We start from the raw sequence: 26,682 nt of genomic DNA, 5'->3' as shown, positions 1-26,682 counted from the left end.
TTCTTGTGTTGTTCGCACATGCTAGGCACTCGACGGAATGGTATAGCAAATCGTGGTTCACCTTATGTTGAGATTTTACAGATGTATGGAGGGTTGGTGGGCGGAACACCAAAGTGGACATCCTGGCTGTTATGATTCTGCAATCAAGTAGGGCGCAGGCTACATGGAGGGTACCAGTTTGCAGCTATTTTACTCATGTCCCCCACTCTTGTGGGATCCAATGGCAAGATACTGCAACTTCTGCAACCATCAGGAATTTCCCATCGCGACCTGGTAATCTATCAGTCGGGCGTTTGCTTTATGCTGCACGAGAAGATTGCCTGACCGATGCTGCGCATACTTGCGGGCCGTTGTGTGCCCTGTGGCTCGCATCATCACCAAGGCTTGAGTGCAGTCGCCACATCTCACCAACAGCAACCATCGAACAAGCATGACAGGAGACGTCCGTCTTGCTCCCCCATGGCAACCTCTTGGGATGGCTATCCTGTGATGCTCGTTGTGGAAGTCCAAGGCTTAGGCACTTCCACTGATTGGCATGCCCTCTGTGACCGATTCGTACTGGCATGCAAGGGTGGGCTACTTGGGGTCACTTCGGGCACAGTAATTTATCCGTCGAGAAGAAGTTGCCCCATTTGGTTACATACACTTCTTGTCAAGAAGAGAGATACTGACGCTAAGCCACAACGGATGCCTGGACTGGCAATACGAGGCGACATGAGCAAGTGCCTTCCAAAAACAAGGCCTCAAAACATCATACGCAAACACGGCATAACATATGGATCAACTGCATCAGCCGTCCCTACCGTCAGCGCAATTGGGAGCTGTAGCGGTCCACTGTTCACATTTCAGCACTTCTGGAACTCTTTACTGGTTTGTGCCAATGCTTGAAGAGAAGCAAGCGGAGGGCCACTCTTGAAGTGGCTTCGTTGTTGTCAAAATTGCGAAGCAGCTGGCTCATGTTGCATGTATGGCAAGAACCACGCTGTCGAGCACCCGAGGCAAGGGCACTAGCCCTGCACTGCACTACACAGGACGCCCCAGCAATGGCACATCCAGCTCAGTGTATTGCCGAAAGTGGCGGCGCAGGAAGCCAAGCACGCAAAACCAACATGCCACCAGCGTGCAGTGCGCCTGCCAAGCCGCCCAAATGCTCCCAAAATGAGCGGCACGCATGCGACGACGTGCGGCCAGCACAGCGGTGCTTCCCCCTGCCAAGAAATGCATGTAGCCTACTTCTTTTTCGGCACAGCCTTGGCAGGGGCGGCCTTGGCGGCGGCAGCGGCCTGCATCCTCAGGCTTTTCTCGTGGGCCTTGCGAGTCCACTTGGGCTTGACAGGGACCTTCTCAGCGGTTCCTCCGGCAGCCGAAATCTTCTCCTGGGCACTCTGAGAGAAGAGCTCTGCCTTGATGGTGAGGGGGTAGGGCAGGGTGCCATCTCCGAGGATCTTGAGGCCGAGAGCCCGCTCCCGGCCGGAGGCGTTAATGAGGTTCTTCTCTTTCAGGGAAGCGAGCGTCACAACCTCTCCCTCCTGGTACTTTGATGCTAGCGTGTCCAGGTTCACCACGACAACCTTGCTCAGGCCGGCCCCCATGCCTGCACACCGAGACCACAAGGAATTCAGCATGTGCGGCCATGTACAGAGGGGATTAAAGTAGGTGTAGTGCCAAGTTTCACTGGAAATGGACAAACGGGAGACGTCGATCGTGAAGCTACGTGCACTTGACTGGGGATGGCGAGCTCGGAGGTGTCACAAAATGGTGCAATGCATACGGTTCTTACCATGAAGCAGGCTCTCCCTGTGTGATGACAGCGACAGCGGCTATCGTGCAGTGGTTGGTTCGTGTGTGGTAAAATGTGAGCCTGCCGGCAGCTTTGAGCTGCAAAGGAGTCGGCACACCTGATTAAGAGAAACGTTCAAATGTGGAGCACCCGCATCACCCTACATGGTTGTGAACCCTATCACTGGCCTAGGACAGCCACGACTGCGCGGCATGAGCAATGTGGGAGGCATGGGCACATGCCAGTGCTGCAAAGGTACTGCTAAGCCTGTACAGAATCGCATGTCTGGTACAAGAAATGCTGATTTTCTTTACCTGACTGTATAGGTGCTGAGCCGAAAAAGTGCAGCCAGCACACACTTTGCCCTAGGTACTGCCTCTGTGATTGCAAAACGTCAAGCATCACATCATGCCCACGACAGCCTTCCCTATCTCGAGATACATGCATCATACAAGGAGCTGCAGCTGGCACAATTCTCAGATAGCACGTGAACAGTGCTTCGCCAACATGGGCTTCCATCTGCATTTGTGGTCATGTTGACACACAAATCACACAATTTGGCAACAACGCTGCGCTTCGAGTTGCCAGTCTCCATGGGGATACGGCAATGTCGAAAACATATGTCATCGGCGTCATCCAAAGTCAGGCTTCGCAAGACATCTGTGCACCCATCCGTGTCACGCCGCCAACAGGTGCGCGTAAACCTGCAATTGCTCCATGACAAAAATGCACAGCAAGCGACGCACCGCCACAGATTCCCTTAAGCTTTGGTAGACGCCGGTAAAGGGACGTCTGTCCACCCTCAAACCCTGGTCGAGTGGAAGGACCCGAGCGGGAGTTCTGCCCACGCATACCATAACCGCATGTGGCACCCTACAGACGAACACGCATCAACCAGAGCAACTGAAGCTTTCATGTGCGTAACGATGCCTTCACGACTTTACGCGCATCTCCATGCTGTGGTCTACATGCCAGCGGCTTCCACTGAGACTATAAGGAGCTTGAGATTCAATTGCGTAGAGCTCGCTACTTTCAACTGTGCATCAATTGTCTGGGCTTCCTTTAGCACCTTGCTCCCTTCGGGCATGCAGTTGAAACAACGTAGCCACCCCATGGAACCAGCTGCTATGCTTGGCCCACCTATGCATGTAGTTGTGCTTCGTGACATAGTATATTTGGTATGTCAAACCATGGCCATGAACATGGTAAGCATTTCCAGCTGGAAATCGAGGCAGTTCCAGGGTTTGACACAGGTGTGAGGTGATCCAATGTCCTGGCGTTTCCTGGACAATGTTTCGCCATGGCAGCGCGAGGTCATTTCATGTACGAAAGCACGTGCCACTGCATCTCCGGTGCAATGGTGCACTAAGTGGGCGGGCCGCCCAAGTGGGCCCTCAGCAGCCATACGCCATGAGCTGACCATGTGATGTAGGATTGATCTGTCTCAACCGCCCTTCGACTGGAAACAAAACTCAAGGCGCAAAGACACCTCCAGGACCGGTGTCACATCCACTAGTCCTCCATAACTTGACGTGTCTATCTAGACTAGTGGTCGCCTGAACGCAACCCTCGCGTGGCCCCAAAATCGTAAATATATTTGACTCGTTTGTAGGCAATCAAGTCCGTCTTACGTGCTGTTTCACCCATATCGCCCCAAAGCATGCGCAGGAGAGGATGCAGTGCTGCACAAAAAAAGCGCGCACGTAGCACCACGGCACCCGTGAAGCATATTTTATCACGAATGCATTATATTTCGTCCAGTCGCTGTGAGCGAGAGGCGTTTGTTCGTTGCACACCTGGCCTGCACTGTACCCTCTTCCTTTTCGGTCCTCGTCACGACGGGATCCAGGCGCTGGCCCGATATTGTTAAGCCTGAAGCGCTCCTCTGTAGCTGCTGCTGAAACCTGAACTGACACCCTGGCTGCTCGTGTCACCGGCACTCGGACAACCATGGCGGTGCCACGTCCTATGGTGAGCTGTGTCCGCAACATCTGCAAGATTGATAAGCTTTCAGCAAGATTCCAGCGATTGAATTACAAGATAGCGAGAAGCTGGGCCAAAGTAAGCGCTATGTTCGATACCAAAAACTGTACTGGTATGAGAACGGGACAATGCAGATGCCGCAGCCGTACCTTGCCGACACTGTTCGTCCGATATCAGTCAAGTCGCGTGTAGTTCTTCCTACTGCAGTTTTCACTCGCTATTTTACATACTTCGCTTTGGAAACCACACTTTACTTGGCCCACAATTTAGAAAGCCGTCTACTACTATGACGTCATCTGGCACGTTCATTCGACATTTCGGCCGATTTCAGAAAATGGCAAGGCATTGCCTTGTTTCAGCCCCTGCCAGAGGCGCTGATTTTGCAAGCTACATCCCTGGAAAATGAAGACCAACATCCGACGATTTACCTGGTGTTTCGACCACCGTCTCGGCGCGCTGCATCGCACTCAGAACAATCCCAGGGTTTATGTCATGATTATAGCTACACTCTTCAGGCATATTCGTTCGCACACACGATATAAAGTGTATTTCCATCTCAGTTTTAGACAGACACATCACTTCGTGAACGTTTACGTTACCCGGATAATACCTTTTCGACCGTGACCCCGGTGTTTGAGCATCAATGTATTTGTGAGCTGCTTGCATTGCTGGAGTGATATCTGGCAGTAATGCCATCTATCATGTAGGAAAGACGTTGTCGTGAAGGTCTTCTTGTCGTTCTCAACTTTCGAGACCTTGGACTGTGATGTCGACCCACGCCAACTACAGTGAATCCTCAGCGCTTATGGGAGACGGCTTTGGTGCATCTACCAGTGCAGATGTGTATCTGCATGACGAACTCATGGACGTTCCTTTGCACGGTAGCCTCGCGGACGAAACGACCACCAGTGAAGCTCCCGAGTCACGTACATCGGGTGCGAGAGATGAGCGACCCAGCTCCAGCTCCAGCACAGGAGGTCAGCTGCAACAAACAACAAGTATTTCAGGGTCACAGAATCCGTTTCAGTCATTAAATCTGCGACCCGAGCTTCAAGTCTCTGTCCTGGCTCCAGAGAAGGCCACTGGTACCAATAGTCTGGGGTTGACAACCACCTTCACCACCTATCTTCTTCAGACCAAGACCACTCTGCCTTCCTATCCAGGGCAGCTCATCTCGGTAAGAAGGCGTTTTAGTGACTTCGATGCGCTCTATCATGTGCTTCGAACTCTCTATGCTGGGTACTTTGTCCCCAAGTTGCCAGACAAGGATTTTGTCAATGGCAAGATGGTTGTGACAGAGGACTTTGTAGAGAAGAGAGCGGAAGAGCTGCAAGTTTTCATGACTCGGGCATGCAACCATGAGGTGTTGCATACTTCCAAGGTGTGTCAGCTGCTCTTGCTGGGTGGAAGTCCTTGAAAACATGAGCATTTGTGCCCCTTTCCATGGCTACACTTCGTTCGTTGGCGTATGCAGGTTAGGGAGCTGCCGAGATTGCATATGCATGCTACACATATGTCTGCTCTGTATGTAACACGTATGGCACTTGATCATACATCAGTCTGCAGCGTGCGAAGGAGTCTGGGGACAAAGTATACAGCAGTTGGATGCAGCGACACTTGCCTCGTTCCCCTCAACATGACGTAAGCTCTATGCATCGTGTCGATTGCATGCCCTGCTATGCATCACACACGGTATGTCACGTCTGATTAGATGGGAATTGAACACTGCATTGCTAGTCACGGTAACATCCCAGCACAGGCCGAGTGAAGAAGGTCACTACGAAGCGCTGCACCGAGATGCAATGCCAGTCTTGGCACTTGCAAAGGAACAGCATGGAATGTCAGCGGTTGGGAAAGCCAGGCTCGCCATAAAATTGCTGCTGCTCATGCGATCCAAGACTCCAAGGGGTTGCCGTTGCATTGCCGTGTTGCCTCTGCACAAGCCCAGCTAAATCAAACATTGCACTAGGGCGTTGTCGCTTTTGCTCTTGATGACACCATCTGAAGAGGGCGCTGAGAGCGCGCAGGCACTGGAGCTATTTTTGTCGTTGGAAACGGACAATCTGACGATGCGGGGCGAATGGAAGCGCTTAGAAACTGCGGACAGCTTATTTCTCAGCTTCCAGCACCTCTTCTCGCCTATCAGCGGAGCTGAAAACGGGCAGGAGAGCCTAGACGATACCCGCAAGAGTGCGCTGGTCAAGTTTGGTGACTCTGTGATGCTGACATTCAAAAAAATATCGGATCAGGTAAGTGTACCTCCTTTTGCCTCTTGGCTTGTATGTATTTTGTCACGCACAGTCAAGGTCCTATCCCGAATAGTGCATCTGCCTAGATTTTGGCAACCATGGAAGGCATGCAGTTTAGTACTTCGTCAGAACGGAGTGCGACCCCCGTTTCTGTCCCCAAAATACATGAATTCGCAGGCGTCTGAACCCGAAAATCAACCCGCTTGATGAAACACTGATGCAGTGCTTTGCTCTTTTCATCGTTCGCCCTCATTGGGAGCTGGAATGTGGTCAGGGAGGGCATGTTGGCGAGGAGGCATCTGCGTACTTCGTTGACCATCTGTGTCTCCCAAGATGCATACGGACTTGCCAATGTCCATGCGGTTGCGGTAGTCTTGTAGCAAGAACAGGAAGTCATTATCTGCAGATGATTGTCCTTTCCTGATGCATGTCCATGCTCATGTTTCACCCTCGTTTGACCAATGATGCCTCCTTCAGTGCATCGCCCCCGTCATGTGTGTTCCACACTCGATCCGTCGTAGTTGCCAGTGTGTCATGTGGATGCGAAGTGTTGTAAAACCACACATCGCCCTGAACGTAATGCAAGGCACACCAGTTAAACAGGGTGTCGTCATGAGTCAACTAGGAACTCGCAGGGACAACGTGCGTTATATTGTTCGTTGGTCGAGCCAACAACATGTACCCATGTACAGCATGCATATCATATGGGGTATGGACCCGTGGCACGCATGCCAGCGCACGAAAGCATGAAGTGTGTTCTCGATAGCCACTTTCTTTATAAAGGCTCATTGTCACTGTAGAGAAGTCGTTGATTGAGAGTCAGCCGAGGCGGGGACACAGTGCTGCATCAGAATGGGGTTCTTCCCGCAGTCCTGCCCCAGATGATCATGCATATTCAGGGATACAGACTCACAAATCAGCCTGCCTGGCGAAGCGCTGTGGGCACACAGCTTCCATGAGACATGTGGTGCTTGCAGGTGAAGGCGCAGATTGCCCCAGACATGGTGCTGCTGGCGCCAGAGGAGAGCCGCCTGCGGGATAAAGGTGGGCAGATGCAGGAAGCTGCCTATGTGTACGCAACGCTTCTGCTGCGTTGGAGTCGCGCGATGAAGGCCCTGGCGTGCTTTAGCGTGGTGTGCGTTGAGATGGCCGCCGATTTCACAAAGCTGTACAACTTTGAAGACCGTTCGGCGCCCAACTTTGGCCAGTACTCGAAGATGGGAACGGAACTGCGCAAGGCGGCGACTGACTATCAGAAGGTGGCGTATCAGGTGCGACGCCAGGTCATGGAACCCAGCTATACGTATTGACAAAAATCAGTCTCACTTGGGGGCGTTCTACTTGCTATCTCGGTTGCTAGCTCGACAGGGTGACGAAGTTGGCTCGGGACGGCTTCCTGAGCTGATACAGTCGCTGCCTGATCAGTGACTGTACTATCGAGGGACAAGATGTTACACAAAGCCCGACACCCTTCAGCCTGGATTGGAGATTCGCCCGCATCCGGTGCAATCATGGTTTGGCTGGATGATACGGTTCAACGACGTTGCAGAGGCGTCCAGGTAAATGACAGGGTTGCCTCCAGTTCTTTGAGTGGGACACCCAAGTAGTTCTTCGATTTGCCAATGCCCATGTGGATGCGGTAGTGCTGTAAACAGATACATCATTACATCACTTAGATAATGGCAGGAAAGAGACAACAAGAAACAACGACAGCACATTCGAAGGGATACAGCTCATTGAGCGTCAGCGGTCGGAACATCATCATCAGACACGAGACGTTTGCTGAAGCGACTGCGTTGTTTGCGTGCAGGCTCTAGCGGTGGGCAAATTGAGCCACGGGCACGTCGCACTCTTGGAGAAGGCGATCAGTCCGCTGCGGCACGTGGAGAGCAGCTTGCGCGAGGGAGTTACCGCGTACAAAGACCGCGAGCAGCTGTACGTCGCCAGCTCCGAGCTGCGCAACCGCTTGCAGGAAAAACGCGAACGCTACCGTGTCGTCACCCCCGAGGTGTGTGTTTCATGCACTGCGATGTGACGCGATACACACTATTTGCCACAACCACGGCTGCCGGATAAAGCCTAGTCAACAGCGAATCATATTGGTAAGACATCATTGGTGTGGCCCAGCGCGCTCGCCCCGTCTGCAACATTGGCTGGTCAGACACGCAATCATGCACGATTTGATGGGCTGGGAGAGGGCTCCTTTCCTTTATTTCTGGGGGGAAGTCGACAAGGCATATGCGCTGCTTGCACTGGCGTGATGTGTCCTACACGTTATACTCCCAACGCCGTGTATACTGCCCACAAGCACATCCAAATGTTGGAATATCTGAGATAATGACGCCCCGCGCTGCTCTCATTGTCCAGCATTGCGTGGCATGCCGATGATGCAATGATGTATCTTATTACAACACTGCCATTTCCCTCAACCATATTTCGCTGCAGCTAGAAGGTAACGTATCTACGACAATTGTATGCCAGGGAATGGTTGATGCTTGTGCTTACGTTATGGGCCGTGACCACGAGAGCGGCAAGCGATCTCCAGACACCACTTTTTGGGTATCAACTCTTATGTTACCAATTGATGCATCTCAGGCATGCAGGCTGCTGACACAATGTTGGACACAATGCGTTGCCCAATTGAATCAGTAGTTTGCGTCATTGACTAAAGAACAACATTTTGCTTTCGTGTCCGCACTTCATCGTTATTGTCGTCACCAGACCCTAGTTGTTGAGACCACCCATCATGCTATGCAGGCTGGCAGTCCTGTGTCCGAGGCACAAAGGTCTGGGTTGCAGCACATGCTGAGGCAGATCAAGTTGTTCGAGGAGAAGCTCCAAGAGCTGGACAAGGACTATGCAACTGTTGCGGACATCAACAGGCAGGAAACTCAGGCGGCAATGAGCTCCAAGGACCATTTGGTCCCGCTTGCTGTGCTGCAAATGGCGCAGACGCAGCTCAGTCTTGAGCAGTTTGCTGCCGAGCGCTGGGAAGCTCTGGCCCAACAGCTCGACGCTATGGCTAGCCAATGATTCATCTGCCGATATTGAGCATGCATTTCGAGGGACTGGGCCCCCATAAGCAAGACGTTGGAGTACGTATTCGTACAGGCTAGAGCTCTTGTTCGTGTAGAAGAATGAAATAATATGTCGGAATTTAAATCGGCGTGCATGTGGCACAATCTGCATCTCTGGCAACCACCTTTTAACCCAAGCGTGAGGGGCATGCTACATCTGATTTTACGTGGCCTTGTATGTGTGCAAAACGGCCTCGATGCGCCAGCCGTCTGGGTCGACTACAAATGCAGCCCAGTATCCAGGATGATACTGAGGGCGAGGACCCGGCTTCCCATTGTCTGTTGCGCCCAACTCCAGGCATTTGTCATACCAAGCTTGGATCGCCTCCACAGATGGTGCCTTGAAAGCGAAGTGCAACCCCGCTGCTTTGCCGATAGCGTCATCTTTGAACCTGGGATCACTCGAGAGCTTGGGTGTGAGCCAGAACGAACCCCCTCCATGTAGGCTCGAGGCATATCCTGCACATATGCAACCGTGGTGTCATTCCAAGATGAAGGTTGATTTGATACAATGGTATTTGCACATCTAAAAGTTCGTGACCACCACAAAGCACCACGAAATCGAAGCAAAAGGCCTCTAGAGTAGAAGGAGAATCGACGACGGAGACACGCATGTTTCTGGCAGAGTTGACCATCTGTCGATTCCTGCTGTCATTTCATGGGAAGAGGAAACCTATCAACCGCTTCCGCATGCATGTCATAGTTCTGCAGCCAACCCTGATGCCATGAGGTGTTCAAAAAGAGGTGTTCGTCACACCTGCGCCTGTCCACGCATCGTGGTCGACATTCATGACTCTCTTGTAGCCGAGGATTGAAAGAGTTTCATCATAGAACTTTTTTGCGGCGTCGAAGTCCTTGACAGCAATAGATGCGTGGTCAATCATGGTGATGTCGCTGCCTGCTCGCGCATATGCTTTCGGAGATGTTTGAATTGATTCGTGTTCGTGGTGACAACACAACATAAACGGAGAAGTTGGCAAACGAACAATGTGACCTCATGGCTGGTGCCAGGGATCCCTCCCCAGGATGTCGGAAGAATTTCACAGTGACACACTGTGACATAGTCTGTGTGTGCGTTGCATGCCGCGAGCCACAGCACGCCGTGGAACACATGACATGCTATGGCACCTTGAACGATGCACAAGTCGTCGTCCACTCGTGCAGTTGCGAGCTGGTGGATGTTGAGATGTAGCCTCAGGAGTTAGGATTATGTGTGTGTGTTCGTTGTTGCAGAGCGGTTGGATCTGATCTGAGGATTTCGCAGTACGATTGTGGCGAATGATGCCATCAGTACATAAGTACGATTTTGCTAGTGTTTACTTTAAGTATCAACTGAATACTCCACCCGTGTCATTTATCATCAGGTTATGGGCCCAGCACGAGAGCTGCGGGGCACTGAGTGGCGTTGAGGCGACGCAGATCAACCCGTGTGAACCATGTCGGAATACAAGGGTATCCCGAAATTGCGAGATCTGAAAGACTATCAGATGTGGGCGGAAATGGTGACAGGTCACATGCAAGAGAAGCAGTTGTGGGAAGCGCTACAGCCGCCAGAGCGTGGCCAGGATGCGACGTCGCACATCAAAGGCAAACAGGCCAAGGCAGAATTAATGAAGCTTCTGTCGGAAAAACTATTGATGCGATGTGCGTCGTACACGGACGGACAGGCGCTGTGGGAGGGCCTGAAAGAGAGGTTTGCGGCAGTCTCCAGGGTGCAGCTAGCGAGCAAGGATCGTGAGCTCCGAAACCTAAGGCTCCAGGCCGGCGAGTCAATTGCAGACCTTTTCTCACGTGCATACAGCTTGAATCATTTCCTGGAGAGCATGGATGAGGGGCTGAGCGAGCGGAAGTTACGGCTCGTGATTATAGACGCGCTGCCTGCGTCATGGACGTCCACAGTGCAAGGTCTGCTCACCGGACCCATGGACATGACTCTCGACGCGCTTGAAGAATTGCTAGATGACATCGGCAGGCGCATGCCAGAAATGGCTGTTGAGGGAGGTGCATTCGCAGCGGGCACGTCTCATGAGAACCCTGGCAAGAGCAAGAAGCCTCCACCAGAATGCTATCGCTGTGGGTCGACCGAGCATCGAGTTCGGGACTGCCCCCACCCTCCCATCGGGCACGCGCACGCTGCAGGTTCGTGCCATCCATATGATCCGTGGCTGCTAGACTCTGGCTGTCATCCTACCATGTCCCCAGGTGGCGGTGCCGCACATTTCGTCCAATACCGTAAGCTGCCTCCGCCTATCAAAATAAATTTTGGGAAAATAGGAGCTTTCGGGTACGCAGTGGGGGAGGGCAGTGTCGCCCTGCAGGGGATAACTGGCAGGTTCATGTTGCACAACGTCCTGCATGTACCGGATCTAGTTGGGAACCTCCTTTCTGTTCGTGCGCTCATGAGAGCCGGAATCAACGTGCATTTTGTGGCGTCACGCACCAGCGGCCGAGAGGACGAGGCCCTGGTTGTCGACAGGGGGCGCGTGGTGATGCGAGGCGCGTGCCGGGCAGACCTGTTTTGGATCGGCAGCGGTGAGAACTCGCCACACGTAGGCGGAGCACACGCAGGGGCGGCACGTGTAGACTTTGAGTCACTGGCGCAGCTGTGGCACAGGCGTCTGGGACATGTTGGTTACGATGCGCTTGCGCACATGGCCCGTAAGAAACTCTTACCTGGGTGCGGTGTCACTCCTGCTGAGTTCATGCAGGCGCGGAAGGCTGGAACGTGTAAGCCCTGCGTGGCGGGGAAGATGTGCCGGTCGACGCACCCGCCTCGCGATTCGCCAGCGATGTCCCCCCTCCACAGGCTCCACATGGACGTCATGGGGCCGCTGCCCACGCCTGCTGCTGGCCACGGCGGCGCAGTCTACACGGCGACGGTGACGGACGAGGTCACTGGCTACACCATCGTGAAGCTGCTCCGCGAAAAGAGCCAAGTGCCCCCCGCGGTGAAGGCCGCTGTGCGTTGGCTTGAAACCCAGACTGGGGAGGTGGTCAAGCGCGTGAGACACGACCGTGGCGGAGAGTACATGAACTCAGAGCTATCGGAATTTTATGAGGGGAAGGGGATTCAGCCCGAGCCGACTGCCCCCTACTCACCAGAGTCCAATGGTGTGGCCGAGCGCAAAAATAGAACCCTCATGGAGAAAGTGTGTCCTATGCTGATTGACGCCGACATGAGCGAGTGTCGTTGGGGCGATGCAATGATGCACGCGTGCGAACTGGCCAACTGCACCCTCAAGCGCGGGGGCCGCGTATCTCCGCATGAGCATCTGCTGGGAACACGTCCGGATTGCACCAGATTCAAAGTCTTTGGATGCATCGCGTGGGTGCACGTGCCGAATACAGGGGCGCGGCACAAACTCGCAGATCGAGCGGTGCGAGGGCGCTTCGTGGGGCTGGTGCCCCCCACGGGATCAGGCGTGTACCGCATATTGCTCGACGATGGGAGGCTTGTCGTCTCGCGCACGGCAGCCTTTGACGAGGCTGAGCCCAACGTCGACATCCCCGCGCTGCCGCCAGCCGCCGTGCCGCTGCTGGCAGCAGAGGGAGGCGGCGGCGATGACGGCGAGGCGGCGCTGCCAACTGTCGAGGGAGGTGACGATGAGGGTCCGGGTGACGAGGTGCATCAAGCTCCCATGCACGACGGAAGTGACGCGGGTGAGATCGACCTGCAAGGGGAGTCGGACGACCCGGCACAACAAGACCCTCCTGCCGACGAAGCCGCATTGCAGCTCGCGGAAGTGCAGCCTCAGGCGCTGCTGCAAGCTGCGCCGCAGGTTCCTGCGCCCCCGGACCACGTGCAGGTGGTAGTAGCGCAGCCCGGCGCTGCTCCTGGAGCTGTGGTGGACCCGGCCGCTCCACGCGAACCCGCAGTCCCGCTACAATCAGCCCCCGAGAACCGGCCCAGACGTGAGCGCATTGCGCCGAACTTCTTTCGTCCGGGGGTGAACACTGCTCGCCTGGACGGGAGCGGAGGCTCCCACCCCCCACATGTGTCTGCCTACGACCCGCGGCAACTGCCACCGATTCCCGAGGAAGAACACATTCTCGCAAGTGCGCTGTGGCGTCCCCTGCTGAACAGTGGGGAAACCGAGCGGGGAGCAGTGCGCAGGGACATGGAGCGCATGGCGATGGCTGCGTCGCGGGCGAGAGTGGATGCGTCGCCGTGGGGCCCAGACCCACTCACGCTCGAGGAAGCGTACGCACGCCCGGATGGCGACAGCTGGCGTAAGGCTGTCAAGGAAGAGCTCGATTCGCTTGAGAAATTTGACGTCTGGACCATTGAGCAGCTTCCCCAGGGAAAACAAGCGCTCACCTGCAGATTTGAGCTGCAGCGCAAGCGCTGTGGGCGGTATGAGGCGAGGCTGGTGGCCGGCGGACACCGGCAGCGCTATGGGCTCGATTACGGGGAAACGTACGCGCCAGTGTGCACGTATCGGACGCTGCGCATGGTCCTGGCAGTTGCTGCGCATGAGGACCTTGAACTCCGTCAGTTCGACATACGAACGGCGTACCTCAACGCTGAGTTGGAAGAAGAGGTATACATGCGACGCCCCCCAGGCGCGGGCACGGGACCAGGGGTGTGCCGGCTGCGCAAGGCGCTGTACGGCCTCAAGCAATCGGGCAGGGCGTGGAACAAGAAGCTCGAGGCGACTCTGCGCGCGGAGGGCCTCGTTCAGTCGGACAGTGACCCATCGCTGTGGATCTTGTCTGGGCCAGACGGCTCGGTGCTCGCGCTCTTTTACGTGGACGACGGCCTTGTGGCTGCGCGCACGGTTGCAGAGGCGGACGCGCTGGTGAAGCGCATCGGGGAGTTGTTCGAGATCCGGGAGGTGGAGGTGGAGGACTTCCTCGGCATCCGCATCACGCGCGACCGTGTCAACCGGACGATCACCATCGACCAAGAAGATAAAGCACGCGCCCTGGCTGAGGCTTGTCGCGTCGCAGGCCAGCATCGTACTCTTCCCATGGCTCCGGCTGTCTTCAAACAGCTGCGGAAAGCGCGTGACGGGGAGCTGATGGCGGACGCCGCAGAATACGCATCCGTAGTAGGGAGCCTACTGCATTTGGCGCAATGCACGAGGCCAGACATAGCCCTGGCAGTGGGCGCGCTGTCTGCCTATGTGCAAGCTCCGTCGGCGACGCACTGGGTAACCGTGCTCGACCTCGTGCGCTACGTCGGCCACACGGCTCACCTAGGTATCACCTACGGACGCGCCACGGTGCCCCTTCAGACCTGGTGTGATGCCAATTATGCATCGTGTATCGACACAAGGCGCAGCATCAGTGGGTACGTTGCTACGATGTACGGCGGCGCCGTCTCGTGGAACTCCAAGAAGCAGGTCAAGACAGCGGCCTCCACCCAAGAGGCTGAATACCAGGCTGCAGGCAGCGTATCGCGAGAAGGACTGGCGATCCGCAAGATTGAGCCCGATCTGGGCTTGCTTTCGCAGGACTTCCCGGTGACAGGCCCATTTACCATATTCTGTGACAACGCTGCGGCGCTTGTTCTCCTGAAGGACAGGAAGGAGGGCGCGCGCGTCAAACACATCGACATCATACACCACTTCGCCCGCGATCGCGTGGCCAGTGGGGAGCTGTGTTTTGAGTATTGTAGATCAGTGGATAACGTATCTGATTGCATGACCAAGGCGCTGCCTCACCCCGCTCACGTTGTCTGCCAAGTAGGTTTGGGAATGCTGTCTGTCGGGGAGCAGTAGGCTCCATGTGTGCGAGAGAACGCTCTCATTTCTTTGTTCTGATTTGCGTTCTCCGGGGGAGTGTTGAGATGTAGCCTCAGGAGTTAGGATTATGTGTGTGTGTTCGTTGTTGCAGAGCGGTTGGATCTGATCTGAGGATTTCGCAGAACGATTGTGGCGAATGATGCCATCAGTACATAAGTACGATTTTGCTAGTGTTTACTTTAAGTATCAACTGAATACTCCACCCGTGTCATTTATCATCAGTGGAGATCTTGGTATAACACGCCAATTCACCGAGAGTGCAAATCACGGGATACATGCCATTTCATTACCCTGCAATAACGAGCACTCCAGCTCTTGCCTGCTGACGGAAAAGCGAATGACGGCTTGACTTGCGGCATCAGAGCGGCACCCCAGGGGGTAGGACGTCTGGGTGGCGCGAGAGGTACTCGTTGACCTGAGCTTGCTGCTCTTGTAAATGTGAAGGCATGCTGCTGTACACTGCAGGCGGCAAGCTCCGTTACATCAGCGAGAACGGCATTCAACATGTCCTGCCAACTGGCATCGAAGGAGGAAAGCCAATCACGCAGACACACTCACACGAGAGCTCGCAGTCCTCACAACAGAGAGCCCATGTTTGTGCCAGAGACGCGACCCTGGTTCACACAGGAGCATGGTGCATCATTTTAAAACATCCACATTGACATCGGCAACCCAGACCAGTACCGTATCGCCGCTAACTATTCAATCACGCTAATACTCAAACTTTGTCCGAATCCCGCAAACGATTCAACCTTAGGTACAATAAATCAAGATCATTTATTATGATAGCCCCGAAAATTAGATAGTAAAAATCATTAATTTTTGACCAAAATTTTCTGGAGATTTAGAATGAAAATATTTTAAATGGCCATTTTTTTGCGATCTCGGTTGAATATTTAGCGGCAGTACGGTGTGGTGAAGTATGGTGAGCCATTGAGCGGCAAGATCGCACAAAATACTTCACAGTCATAATCAATTGCAGACAAAAGCGGTGCATTCGTGCTTGCGGGTTTACAGTTTACACAAGAAGTCACGCACCGTCTGTGAAGAGTTCGCTGGAGGGGTGCTTGCCGGCCTTGCCTGCATCCTCAAGAGCTCGAACAGCTTCAGATCGAATGCTGGAGCGCAGGGCTGCCTCTTCTTCCTCGCTCCAGAAGCCTTCCTTCCGAAGCCAGGCTGCAAAGCGGGCCACGGGGGGGGGGGGGGGGGGGGGGGGGTCCTTGGCGCGCCATGATGCCATTTCGCCAGCATCGCGGTACCGCGATGAGTCATCCGAGGTTGAATGGTGGCCGACTCGGTACGACATGCACTGTATGGAGATGAGATTGTCAACACGCAGGGCACCAAAGCTGCTGTGCATGATTCAAACTGAGGACATTTTGTGACCCAAGATCAGAGTGCTTTTGCAAGTACTCTGAGTGGTGTTTCGTTGTGTTTGGAGCGTCGTTCTCCAGCCGAACAAGTTTGAAAGGAGCTTTCTTGCATGAACGCTGTCAATAACTCAACATGTGCACAATCGCATAATCCACTAACAGCGTGGCCGTAAACAATGCCGTCACGACATTGTACCAGCTACAGTGTTCTGCTGCACCAGTCACCGCGTTTTGCCCACACTTCATTTGTTTGACAGGTTTGAGGCAGAGCAGCATGATGATGATGTATCGTTCTACAACACTGCCGCATCCACATGGAACAATGGCAACTCCGAATACTACTTGGGAAAGCAATATGCCCGCGGAAAATCACTTGAATGCCCTTCCGCACACATAAGGTAGCCATAGAAGCAGTAAACGTTGCTGTAAGCAACGCACATACGGAAACAAGAGCGCTGTGTGCAATGGCCATTGGCATCAGCATGTAACTGCTTTATGGTGTCAGTGAGTCGCCACAACGGGGTTTCTCCCCCACTTTTATTCCTAAACGTCATGCATTTTCAGGCGTCATGACCCGCAAATTCAAATTCTGGCTAAACGCTGCAAATGGTGTTGGATAGGCGTGCGCCTTGGGCCGCACACATGTATGTTAACTGCGTGATAACTGCTGCAACGGGGTGGACATTCCCAATCACAGAAGCAAAACCCTGCAGCTTCCTGCGAGTGGGCGCTGGCAAGAAAGAGAAGCTGAGTGCACAGTAACATCCCGCGTAAATCAACAACAAGTGGAACCATGCCTCGACCAGCACAGGCGTGTTCCTCTCAAGCGCAGTTGCGCGAGCCAGCGTAACGGCGTGGTAGACAGCGAGGGCATCCCCGCCGTCAACGCGAACAGCAGGCATGCCGTACGCAGGGCCCCGTTCGGCGATGCCGACACCGCGATACTGCTCGAACGCTGGCGTCGAGATTGCATAGCCGTTGTTGCGGCACACAAACACAACGGGGCAGCGCAGTGCTGCCGCAAAGTTGAGGGCTGCGTGAAAGTCGCCCTCGCTGGAGCATCCCTCACCAAAGTACGCAACTGCCACGTTTGGAGCCCGCCTCATCTGCAACGACGTTACCGGATTGTTCTGGTATTGCGACGCACCGCCTATGGTCAAGTGGTTGAACTGCCACCTTCAAATTGAGGGGTCAAACGTTCGAATCTTGTTTCGGCGCAAGCGCTTTTCCGGTGTGCCGAGGATACCGATGGTTGGCGAAATTGCTCTTGAAGCAATTCCGCACTACAATACGCCGGTCAACATTTGGCGGTGTTCATTCTTTTGCTTGCGACGCGCCAAGGGTGCGGAAACCAGCATTGTGCTATGCTGAGCAGCTGCACAACTGTCTAAGATCCAGTAACAAGGGGATAGTGCTTCGCCAGAATGGGGTTGGACCCCCATTTCTGCTCCGTATCATCGTGCATATTCAGGGATACAGACCCACAAAGAAACCTGCCTGGCAAAGCACTGCAAGGTAATTCGTTGAATGAGCAACACGGAATGAAAGAGAGGCAAACCGAGAAGTCATTCTGAAAAGACAAGAGAGGCAATACGAAAAGACAGAATGCACAAGAAGCTAGAGTCGAGCATCGTGTGCTGCAATGTTGAGCTGATGCAACGGCAGGAAGTGAACGCAGTGGTCTATGTTTCTGACATCCAGTGTAAGGGGTATCAGTGCATGCGAATTTCAGAGATCTTCCAATGCAGAAGTTGTCGGCAATTCCACCAGATACGATTTCCGCACACTCACCTCAACAAAACACATCAACCTTCAACTCAGCAGGTGCTAACCATGGCCTGGATGAATGAACTCGGCTTGTCTGCCTAGAAAACACAATGCAGAGCATCAGCGTCACCGGGGTTTGCACACATCTTCTTTGAACCCAACCTCATGTAATTGACAAGCAACTTCAGATGTTGCGGCTCATAGGCCAGTGGCGTCTAGTGCAATCACTTCTGCGCCATCCATGTTGCGATGATCTGCGGGCATTTTCAATCGGCACCCGACATCTCTACCCTAGCGCACACGACAGTACCCCTGGGAAGGTAGCTAGTTATAAACACGTAGTTCACCAGATAGGGCTCAACCTGGCATTTACCCCTGAAAATGCTTGATGATACGGTAACTTACTGTTGGACAATCGGGAGATTTTCAAACACTTACAATGTCGATGTGGATGCGATAGTGATGTGAAAAAGGTACATCATCATTACAAACACAAACAACACAAACAGGACGTGCGTTCAGGCAACAATGGCTAGGAGTTCACCTTCAGTGCATATGCGGCACCCACAGCTTGAGGGAGCTGGGTTCCCAAAGGCGATGAGATGGAGTACATATTGAGCTTGCGGCTGCCGTAGTGGATGGGCATTTGCCGACCCTTGCCCGAGTCGTGCTTGTTACCCATGCACTGGTCGGCCATTTCGCGCAGCGTGAAGCCTCGCCACAAGAACGCCGCCTGCTCCCTGCAGGCACCGCAACCTTCCGGCGCTTGTCTCGGCTGTCGGGCAACGCAATGGGGGTGGCTAAGGATGTATTTACAGGCTACCGGAGCCGTATTTACACTTGTTTCAACGGCTCTTTGGACGATCAGTGTAACAACACCGCATGTCACTCAGGGCTGTACAAAAGCGTAGTAGGCTGCCCCTTTGTTGGATCGGCACCTACACAGCTAAATAATGAAAATTCGAATTGTGGTACCAGACATACGCTTTTGTACAGCCTCTTCATGCCTACTTCGCACTAAACGGGCTGTGCTTCAGCCACTGTCTGCCACCTTTCTTGACTGTTGGACAGCAAGCGTAACCAGGTTACATCGCACGCTACTCCGCCCCAATTCATGTATGGCCAGGCCCGCTGGCAATGGAAGCCTCCCCGTGAAAGGGACCTCCTATTCAGCATGTGCATGGCACCTCTTTTACAGATACCATTAGCCAATCGTACGGCGCTTTCAATTGGCAAAGCTGAGATCAGCTCGATGAATAGACTCAAAGTAACATGCCTGTACTGGGAAAAAGATGGGATCGCCAGCATCAAAAGCGGCAGCACTCCCGACCACCGAAGCCTCCTCTCCGCTGCTCGTCATGTAGAACGAGAACCGCCCTTGCCGTTGGGCGTCGTAGAGAATCGCATCGGCCACTTGCACTGTCGCCATGCACTTGTAAATCCTGATCGCCAGATCCTGCGGCAAAGCTAGTGCTTCCCGGCCCTCCGGGAGCCCCCCCCCCCCCGATAAAACCCTGTAGGCCGGGATGTTGCGTGACGTGTCTGCATCGTTTCCCCCTACCAGTGCCAATTCGCTTGTGAAGGGCACCTGCATGCAGGCATGCACTCAAAGAACGGCGCATCATCATCACATCACATAGATAATGACAAGAAACTGTCACCAAGCAATCAAGTAAGCACATTCGAAATAACACAGCTCAACAAACGTCAGCGGCCGGGACAGGCAAGCATCATCATTACATCGCACAGAGAAAGAGCAAGAGCTACGGCTTAGGCCGAAAACAACCACATCAACACATTCGAAACAATACAGGCAAGCATCATTACATCGCACAGAGAAAGAGCAAGAGCTACGGCTTAGGCCGAAAACAACCACATCAACACATTCGAAACAATACAGGCAAGCATCATCATCATCATCATGCCTGAGCGGGTGTGCCTTGAGCCAACGATGGCAAGAACGGATACGGTCATGCCACCGCTTGCCTGTTTGCAAGGACAACTCTGCCGAGAAGAGTGATGCACTCGCAAGGGCCAGCACTTCAATTTGAAAGTGAATTCTCTTATTAAAAATCTGATCTCATATTTCCAAGTACATTTGGAGATACTTTAATTAAAATGTCCACATGGTCTGCAGCAGTGTTGTAATATAACAATACATCATCAGCAAACGCCTGCAGCGCATAAGCAAGCGGCGCCAGCGTCCTTCGGAGCTAGCAACGAGTGGAAGGGTGAGCAATGAGCATCGCCTGTTTCCGCGAATCAGAGGTTGACATCGAAAGTGCCAAGTGCGGGATTGGTGATGCTTTTCAGCCTGTCACCAATATTGGGATGACAGCTTTGCTCCATCTGTCGAACACAGCGACGCTGGATCAGTCGTTGTGGTTCAACACTACCATAGTCTGTGCCTGTCGATATAATTGCAGTAAGGATTGCCTTGCCTGGAATGCAAAGCGGCAAGACAAGGTAGCCCACTTCATTGTTTCACTGTCAAATCCAAGAGTGTATCAACATTAGTCCATCACAGCAACCGCTAAATGCGCGGTCATTATAGCTGTTATGCCACTCAGTCATATGCATGCATGCTCGTGGGCAGCATTTTGGTTTGTGCTGGAGACTCTTCTCGTGAAGCATCTCTTGCAAGGCGCCAGCATCTTTGCCCATCAGTATCTGGGCAAGGCATAAACGGTGCTCGGTAGCTGAAAGTCTGTCACCACGTTCATGTGCACCAATGAACAATTGCAAGGTGTCGCGCTTGAAGTCAAAATTGACGGTATCGCCAATTTTGGCTTCACTGTGCATATTTGCCAGGTGCCATGTCCAGTGTTGGAGCGTAGAGTTACCAAACAATCACGCCAGTCGTATTAAAGACGACAAAGCAGCTGGACAGAATTCCTGCGGAGACGATGTGGACGCTCTCACACCCAGCGCCTGGACGCGGGGGGTGACAATGCTCGTGACGCGACGCTTCGTCAGCACTCCCCTGCTTCTTAGAAATCCACATTCCTTGGCAACCGAGGCAATGTGTCGAAAATAGTTGCGGGGAAATGCAAGCCCATGCTCCCAGTAAGTGAAGGACTACCGGAGGATGTGTCGAGGCGAACATGCACCCTATCGTGCTTGTGAAGACACCTGCGTTGACAGTTAAGGATTCTGTCGTGCTGACTGCTTGTTCTTGGAAATTTACCTTCGTTCCTGGGAGCTGCAGGAAGGATGAGTCGGAGGGTAACGCTGCTACATTGCTGAAGGTTGCTCCACAAGCAGGCTTTATCCGGGGCATTTCAGAAAGACAAGCACCATTGACACGTAAAATACCATGTAAAATTTTATTTCGCAACGATAACAGCTGCTGAGCAGCCATGATGCCAGACGCAAAATTGGTGCTTGGTATGTGCGAAGCTACTTCATAAAGCCGGCAGGTGCGGAAACTGACTGGCGTCAGGCAAGCAAAAAACAAAAATCAGTTTTCTTGGCCCATGAAGACTGATACGATTGCGTCGACCGCATCATTATAGAGTATGCTCTCATGGCAAGGGCCACGCATGCATGCGATTCCACGATCCTCGTCATCCTATACATGTCACAACCCCGTGCCATAACATGTACAACATGGTCTGTCAATGAAGCGTTTACGTTGCGGTACGACATTCATTTCACAGCCGCAAGTGGCCGCGTGGAGAACCCAACTTCAGCTCCCTCGGACGCGAATATACAACTACATATGCTCAATCTGCATCGATATTGGAATATTGCCATTGAGTGCATACATAGTGATGGAATGGCTTCACGGCAAAATTTCTCTGCCCGCAAGCTCAAAGAAAGCCGCATCCTTGCACACACAATAGCAAACGATGCGATGTGGACACGCCAATTTACGACAGCACCCAGAAGTGCATGTCATTTTTAATATGACATGCAACATCATAAATGTGACATCATCGGGCCACCACGGAGGATTATCACAAGAATGTTGGCCTCAGGGATCCACCACATGGTTAGGGAACGCCCCGGCTTGTTCAGAACATGGTTCCCTTGAGTACACACGTACGCAGACCGTTTCAGTATTGTTTCCGTTTACCTCCTAGTGTATCTTGCACTAAAAACGTTGCTGTGTTCTAGGCCCTAGGATCAAGATGACTGTACCTGAGTCAGAAAGCGAACACAAACCTCCACAGAGTTTATGAAGCGAACATAAGTACACTCACCCCCTGTATGACAGTGGCAACAAGCACACAGCCTTTGTCAAAGACAGCTCCCTACCTACATGCGTGGAAGCCTCACACGTGGTTGGTAGAGGCTGGCGTCAAGCCAGCGGTATATGCTAGGCCACTGCAGACCCACTTGCAACCCTAGTGCATGCGCGCTCGTTACCTTGCAAGTTGCTGGGTGCGTTAATATGTGTTGTACTAGAATGCTTACGCGTTGTCACCTTGGCTCCCAAGCTGCAGTCGCTTCTTCGATGAGGACAGCCGAAATAGCATGATTTTGCCAAAAGCACCAGCTAGCACCCGTCGAAGTGATTGCTAAGGAGTGGCTCTGTCAGGTAATCTTCATCGTAGACTACTGGATGTGACACAGTGTACGTAGTTCAGGATTAGCATGCTGCTGCCCCTTACTTGGCAACGTGTGCTGTGCAAAGCGACAAGTGCATGGTCAATGAGAGCCCTTGATGGAGTCAAAGAAGGCGCCAACGTAAAAACACGTGTTGTGAACACGTCGTTATTTTACGTATGCATTTTCGCTTACAACGTTTTGAAGTGCACGCATTGGGTGTACGCCAAAACCAAAGTGACCGTTGGACTGTGCACGTGACGCCTGGCTGAGCCACCCTGGCAAACCCCCGTACGCAGCCCTGCAAGAGCAGAATGCTAATGAATATATCTATACATGATTTCATGTGTCAATAGGTTCGGGTCTTGCCTGTTGCAGCTTGCTGCCGACGGTGCAAGGGTTGTGCATCCAGCGACGTTTGGCGGTGAATGCCGTATTGATGCATCGGCCGGCCGGCAGCGCAAATTTGAACGCCCCACTTCTGTAGCATTAGTGTCAGCTGCTCAGAAACTGTGTGGATGCACTGGCATCAATGCACTGTGGCGTCGCTTTCCGTGAACACAACATTGCAGGTTCGGACTCTCTGTCCAGTGGACAGCGTCCACTAGTTACCCTATGTCTTTCTCTAGAGAATTGCTTTCCTGGCAAGGTGCAATCCAGCGACACGGTTCCGCAGTACATCTATGCCGGATGCGGAGGCTGTATGAGCACGTTTGCTGCACAACACACAATTACTCTGTTAGGGAACGCCATAAATCAATGGAGGGCCCCCGCGAGACATGCTTGCATTCGCCATTCTGATTTTCTGTGGGTTGGCAACTATAGTGTGAGGAAGAGGGGTGTGATATGGGAGGAAAACAGGGGCATGTTTTGATTGCTTTTGTCAAGGACTCTTTATGACCGGCAGGCGTGGGCATGCTGAAACATTTTCACATCCACGATCACGTCGTACTACAGACATAGCGGAAAGGAAGCTATTTCGTTTTGTGAAATCATATGACTGGGTTCTACGATGTCAATTTTGGTATGGATGAGACACGATCTGATCGTCGATCATGCGAGGCCGCAACTTCGCATCTGTTCACCACAAGCACCTTTCCCCTCAAGTCATGAAGAACGCGGTTCTCACAAATGCATGAGACTTATGTCATGTTTAGGACGACAGAGAGGCGGGTGGAGCCTGACGATGGTGGGCGTCCATTTGTGTCAGGCATCGTCGCCGATGCCATCGGGGGTTGTTGCCATTGGACTCCGTAAAACATGTTCCCGTTCACGTTATGTAACCGCACAGAAAATGCACAGAAGTTTCAATCTTTGCACCTTTCCTAAAACCTCAACTTGCATTGCGGTAAAACCAGAGTTCAATGTCGTTTTCGGATGCAACCCTCGCGTCGTTTTCTTGCCACAGAAGCCACGTGACATGGCAGACAGAGCGTCACGCACTTGCTGGTCGCACGAGTCGCGCTTGGAATAGTCATGGCTGCCTGAACTCGAGGAGTATTGGTGCAGGCATGAAGAAGATGTGGGGGTGGTACAAACACTCTTGCATGGCGAGGCCTTTGATTGCCATCTATCTTGCCACTGTCCTGGCATTCTGCACAACAGCACTCGCTCTCCGTGATCTCGATGATGCTCCCTTGATGGCCGACCCAGCACTGTCAAGGCATTACCACGAAATACAGCAACATGCAGCGGAGCACTTCACATACCACCCGACCTACTCTGCGCCACTCCCAAGCTGTATGGCTATGTGAAAAAGACGGCATCTGGGAGGGATATGCCGTTGAAGTTATGGTCGGAGAGCAAAGCACATTTACTGCCAGAATCTGTACCGGTGTATGCGTACCCATCGGTGTGTCTCTCACACAAACTACTACGCATCGCACTTTCCTTATGGGGGTATGAAGTGGCTGGATGCTGGGGCAACAGGCAACTGCTGACGTATACGAAACAGGTTTGATGGACGCTGGATAAATAGTTGCACATACAGAAATCGAGACTCCGGTTGCCCATCAGCATCTTGCCGTCAGTGCAGGCAAGAGCCGAGAGAGCTGCATTGTAACTCTCATGGCTGATGTATATGAAACGCTTTGACACACACGCTGTAGGTCAGGGGGATGCTATGAAGGTGCCTCAAAAGGCACCTTACCCCCTCACCCTCGAGTCGCTCGGATGGGAGGGTGCTCGGGTCGGGCGGTCCCAAAAGGACCGCGAACCCCTACCCCCTCCAACTGGACATCAATTAGACACAATTTGGGGCTCCTGACATACTACCTCAGCTGAATGGCCCCACAATAACCATAGAGTGCAGTAGACAACGAAACACATGCAAGGTCAAAGCAATTGCTGCAACAGCGACTGGATGCGGGCTTTGATGACTTCGCCTATCTCGAGATATTGCATTCTAGGTCAGGTGGGTCCCAAGGGGGGGTTGGGTTGATTTTGGCCAAACTTCCCCACACCCCCCTGGAAAACATGGACCCCTGGTCGACCTCACGGCCATGGGTTGAGGGTCATCGTACCCCCTGACCTACCGCGTGTCATGAAGTGTTTGATATGGCTTATGCCGTTGTCTGTGTGATGTGGTGATGCATATGTACATGGCCTATGTGTCACATCTCATTGATAGGATGGTGAGCATGAGAATTTAGGAAACAGGCGATAGCAGGTTGTGCGATATCATGGTGATGCCTCTTTATACGACACCAACAGCAACATCCCCACCTCAACGCACAGTCAGACACACACGGATTGCAATAGGCCTTCAAACTGTTTCGCTTCTTCTGACAGTGGCGCCGGGAGACTCCCTTCCGAGAACATTTGTCATCCATGGATGCAGACTCATGTACCCAACGAGCCATATGTCATCACAGGCTGGACTGGCCGAATCAGTGCTTCGCCAGGAACCGGTTTTGACCCCTGTTTTTGCCCCAAAAACTCATGTTATTTCTTGTATCTGGGACCCAAAAACCAGGGTCTGGCGAAACACTGGCCGAAATGCGTAGCACAGGCTGCACACTGACCATAGCGACCATAGATTCTGTTTGCTTCCATTGCCGGAGCCTTCCCGAGATACCTTTACGTATCTTTGCCTGAAGATCGAGTACCGCGATGCAGATTTACATCAGCAGGAAATACAAGTGCTTTTTGTACGGCAGCAGAAGTCGTCGTCGTCATCGATCATTCTGGCGATGTCCAAGCTGTTCTGCAAGAACCCTGACCACTGCGAGGAGGATGAGTTTGTGCACGGTCCGCTGATGCAAGCCATCCATGAGGATGTCTGGGAGGAGTACTTTGTATTCACTTGGATCCGCAACCCCTGGTCACGTATGCTGAGCAGTTACACTTTCCTGAGCGAGCACCTGCGGACCCGCAACGAGGAGAATGGGCCCCCTGGAGAACCTTGCTCCGTTCCATTCCTGGAGTTCAGCCGGAACCCGTACTCGATGGTTGAGGCCTGCGATGCCGTCGGGTGCGCCGTTGACGTGACTGTTGAGCCATACTATATGTTATAACGTCGTCTGCAGTAAATAAGATAGGCTCTAGGTGGCCACCAGGAAAGCCAGATTTCCATTGCATGCAGACACAGCCTGATTAATATACCTGAGTCACAGGTATATATACTCAGCATCATCTCTAACATCTTTACATTGTGCGTGCGTGTTAGATCTCAGCAGTGATCACCTCTTCTGCCGAGAGCACATACAATGAGAGTGAAAACAGACGGCGAAACGCAGCAGGGGAAATGAAGAGAGTGAGAGGCGGAGTGGTCAGCCCCTCCTCCAACACAAGGTCGCAATACAGTTGCAAGCCTTGCATGATCAGTGCTTTGCCAGATGGGGTTTCGGGCCCCCATGTTTTGTCCGGAAATCCGCGAATCTCCAGGAGCCTGATAATGATGAGGATGTATTGTTTACACTACCGCATCCACATGGACATTGGCAACTGGTCTGGACCCGCAGATCACACTGTCTGTCAAAGGCTGTGCATGACTGCAGAGTTTCGTGCACCATCTGTTCTCTGGCGAGTACATGATGATGATCATGTATCCTTTTTCAACACAACCGCAACCACATGGGCATTGGCAACTCCAAGAACTACTAATGATGCGCCCGGGATGTTATGCATCGACCCATCATCGCTAATGGGCGTGGT

The 26,682-nt window shown here is 53.0% G+C and overlaps 2 protein-coding genes and 1 pseudogene across 3 annotated transcripts; all 3 read right to left on the bottom strand.

Annotated features, from left to right (window-relative positions):
* Positions 1-1,229: 1,229 nt before the first annotated feature.
* Positions 1,230-3,950, bottom strand: LOC149810272 (large ribosomal subunit protein uL15c pseudogene; annotated as a pseudogene). Its single transcript, XR_016429335.1, has 4 exons — positions 3,913-3,950; positions 3,577-3,771; positions 2,527-2,653; positions 1,230-1,594 (listed from the first exon to the last, which is right to left on the bottom strand). The product of XR_016429335.1 is annotated as a large ribosomal subunit protein uL15c pseudogene (transcript).
* A 5,302-nt stretch (positions 3,951-9,252) lies between these two features.
* LOC149810271 (uncharacterized) lies at positions 9,253-9,973 on the bottom strand. The gene is made up of 2 exons (XM_089994329.1): positions 9,847-9,973; positions 9,253-9,548 (listed from the first exon to the last, which is right to left on the bottom strand). The coding sequence occupies exons 1-2, from the start codon at positions 9,971-9,973 to the stop codon at positions 9,253-9,255; spliced, it is 423 nt and encodes a 140-aa protein (XP_089850455.1).
* Positions 9,974-15,194: 5,221 nt separating this feature from the next.
* Positions 15,195-20,778, bottom strand: LOC149810270 (2-oxoisovalerate dehydrogenase subunit alpha 2, mitochondrial-like). Its single transcript, XM_089994328.1, has 8 exons — positions 20,508-20,778; positions 20,335-20,417; positions 20,073-20,189; positions 19,259-19,564; positions 18,521-18,709; positions 17,007-17,315; positions 15,875-16,145; positions 15,195-15,295 (listed from the first exon to the last, which is right to left on the bottom strand). Exons 1-8 carry the CDS (start codon positions 20,776-20,778, stop codon positions 15,195-15,197), a joined length of 1,647 nt encoding a protein of 548 aa, XP_089850454.1.
* Positions 20,779-26,682: the final 5,904 nt, after the last annotated feature.

Source organism: Nuphar pumila, unplaced genomic scaffold (genome assembly GCF_984573655.1).
Source record: "Nuphar pumila unplaced genomic scaffold, dmNupPumi1.hap1.1 HAP1_SCAFFOLD_416, whole genome shotgun sequence".
NCBI classification, from domain to species: Eukaryota; Viridiplantae; Streptophyta; class Magnoliopsida; order Nymphaeales; family Nymphaeaceae; genus Nuphar; species Nuphar pumila.
This window is presented reverse-complemented; position numbering and strand designations above follow the sequence as displayed.

Coding starts and splice junctions, on each gene's coding strand:
- LOC149810271 (XM_089994329.1), bottom strand. CDS start 9,973: ATGATTGACCACGCATCTATTGCTGTCAAGGACTTCGACGCCGCAAAA. Junction 9,549..9,846: donor CGATGCGTGGACAGGCGCAG/GTGTGACGAACA, acceptor GCATATGTGCAG/GATATGCCTCGAGCCTACAT.
- LOC149810270 (XM_089994328.1), bottom strand. CDS start 20,778: ATGCACAGTGAAGCCAAAATTGGCGATACCGTCAATTTTGACTTCAAG. Junction 20,190..20,334: donor GACTGATCCAGCGTCGCTGT/GTTCGACAGATG, acceptor ACTCGTTGCTAG/CTCCGAAGGACGCTGGCGCC. Junction 17,316..18,520: donor GTGCCGCATATGCACTGAAG/GTGAACTCCTAG, acceptor ACGTCGTTGCAG/ATGAGGCGGGCTCCAAACGT.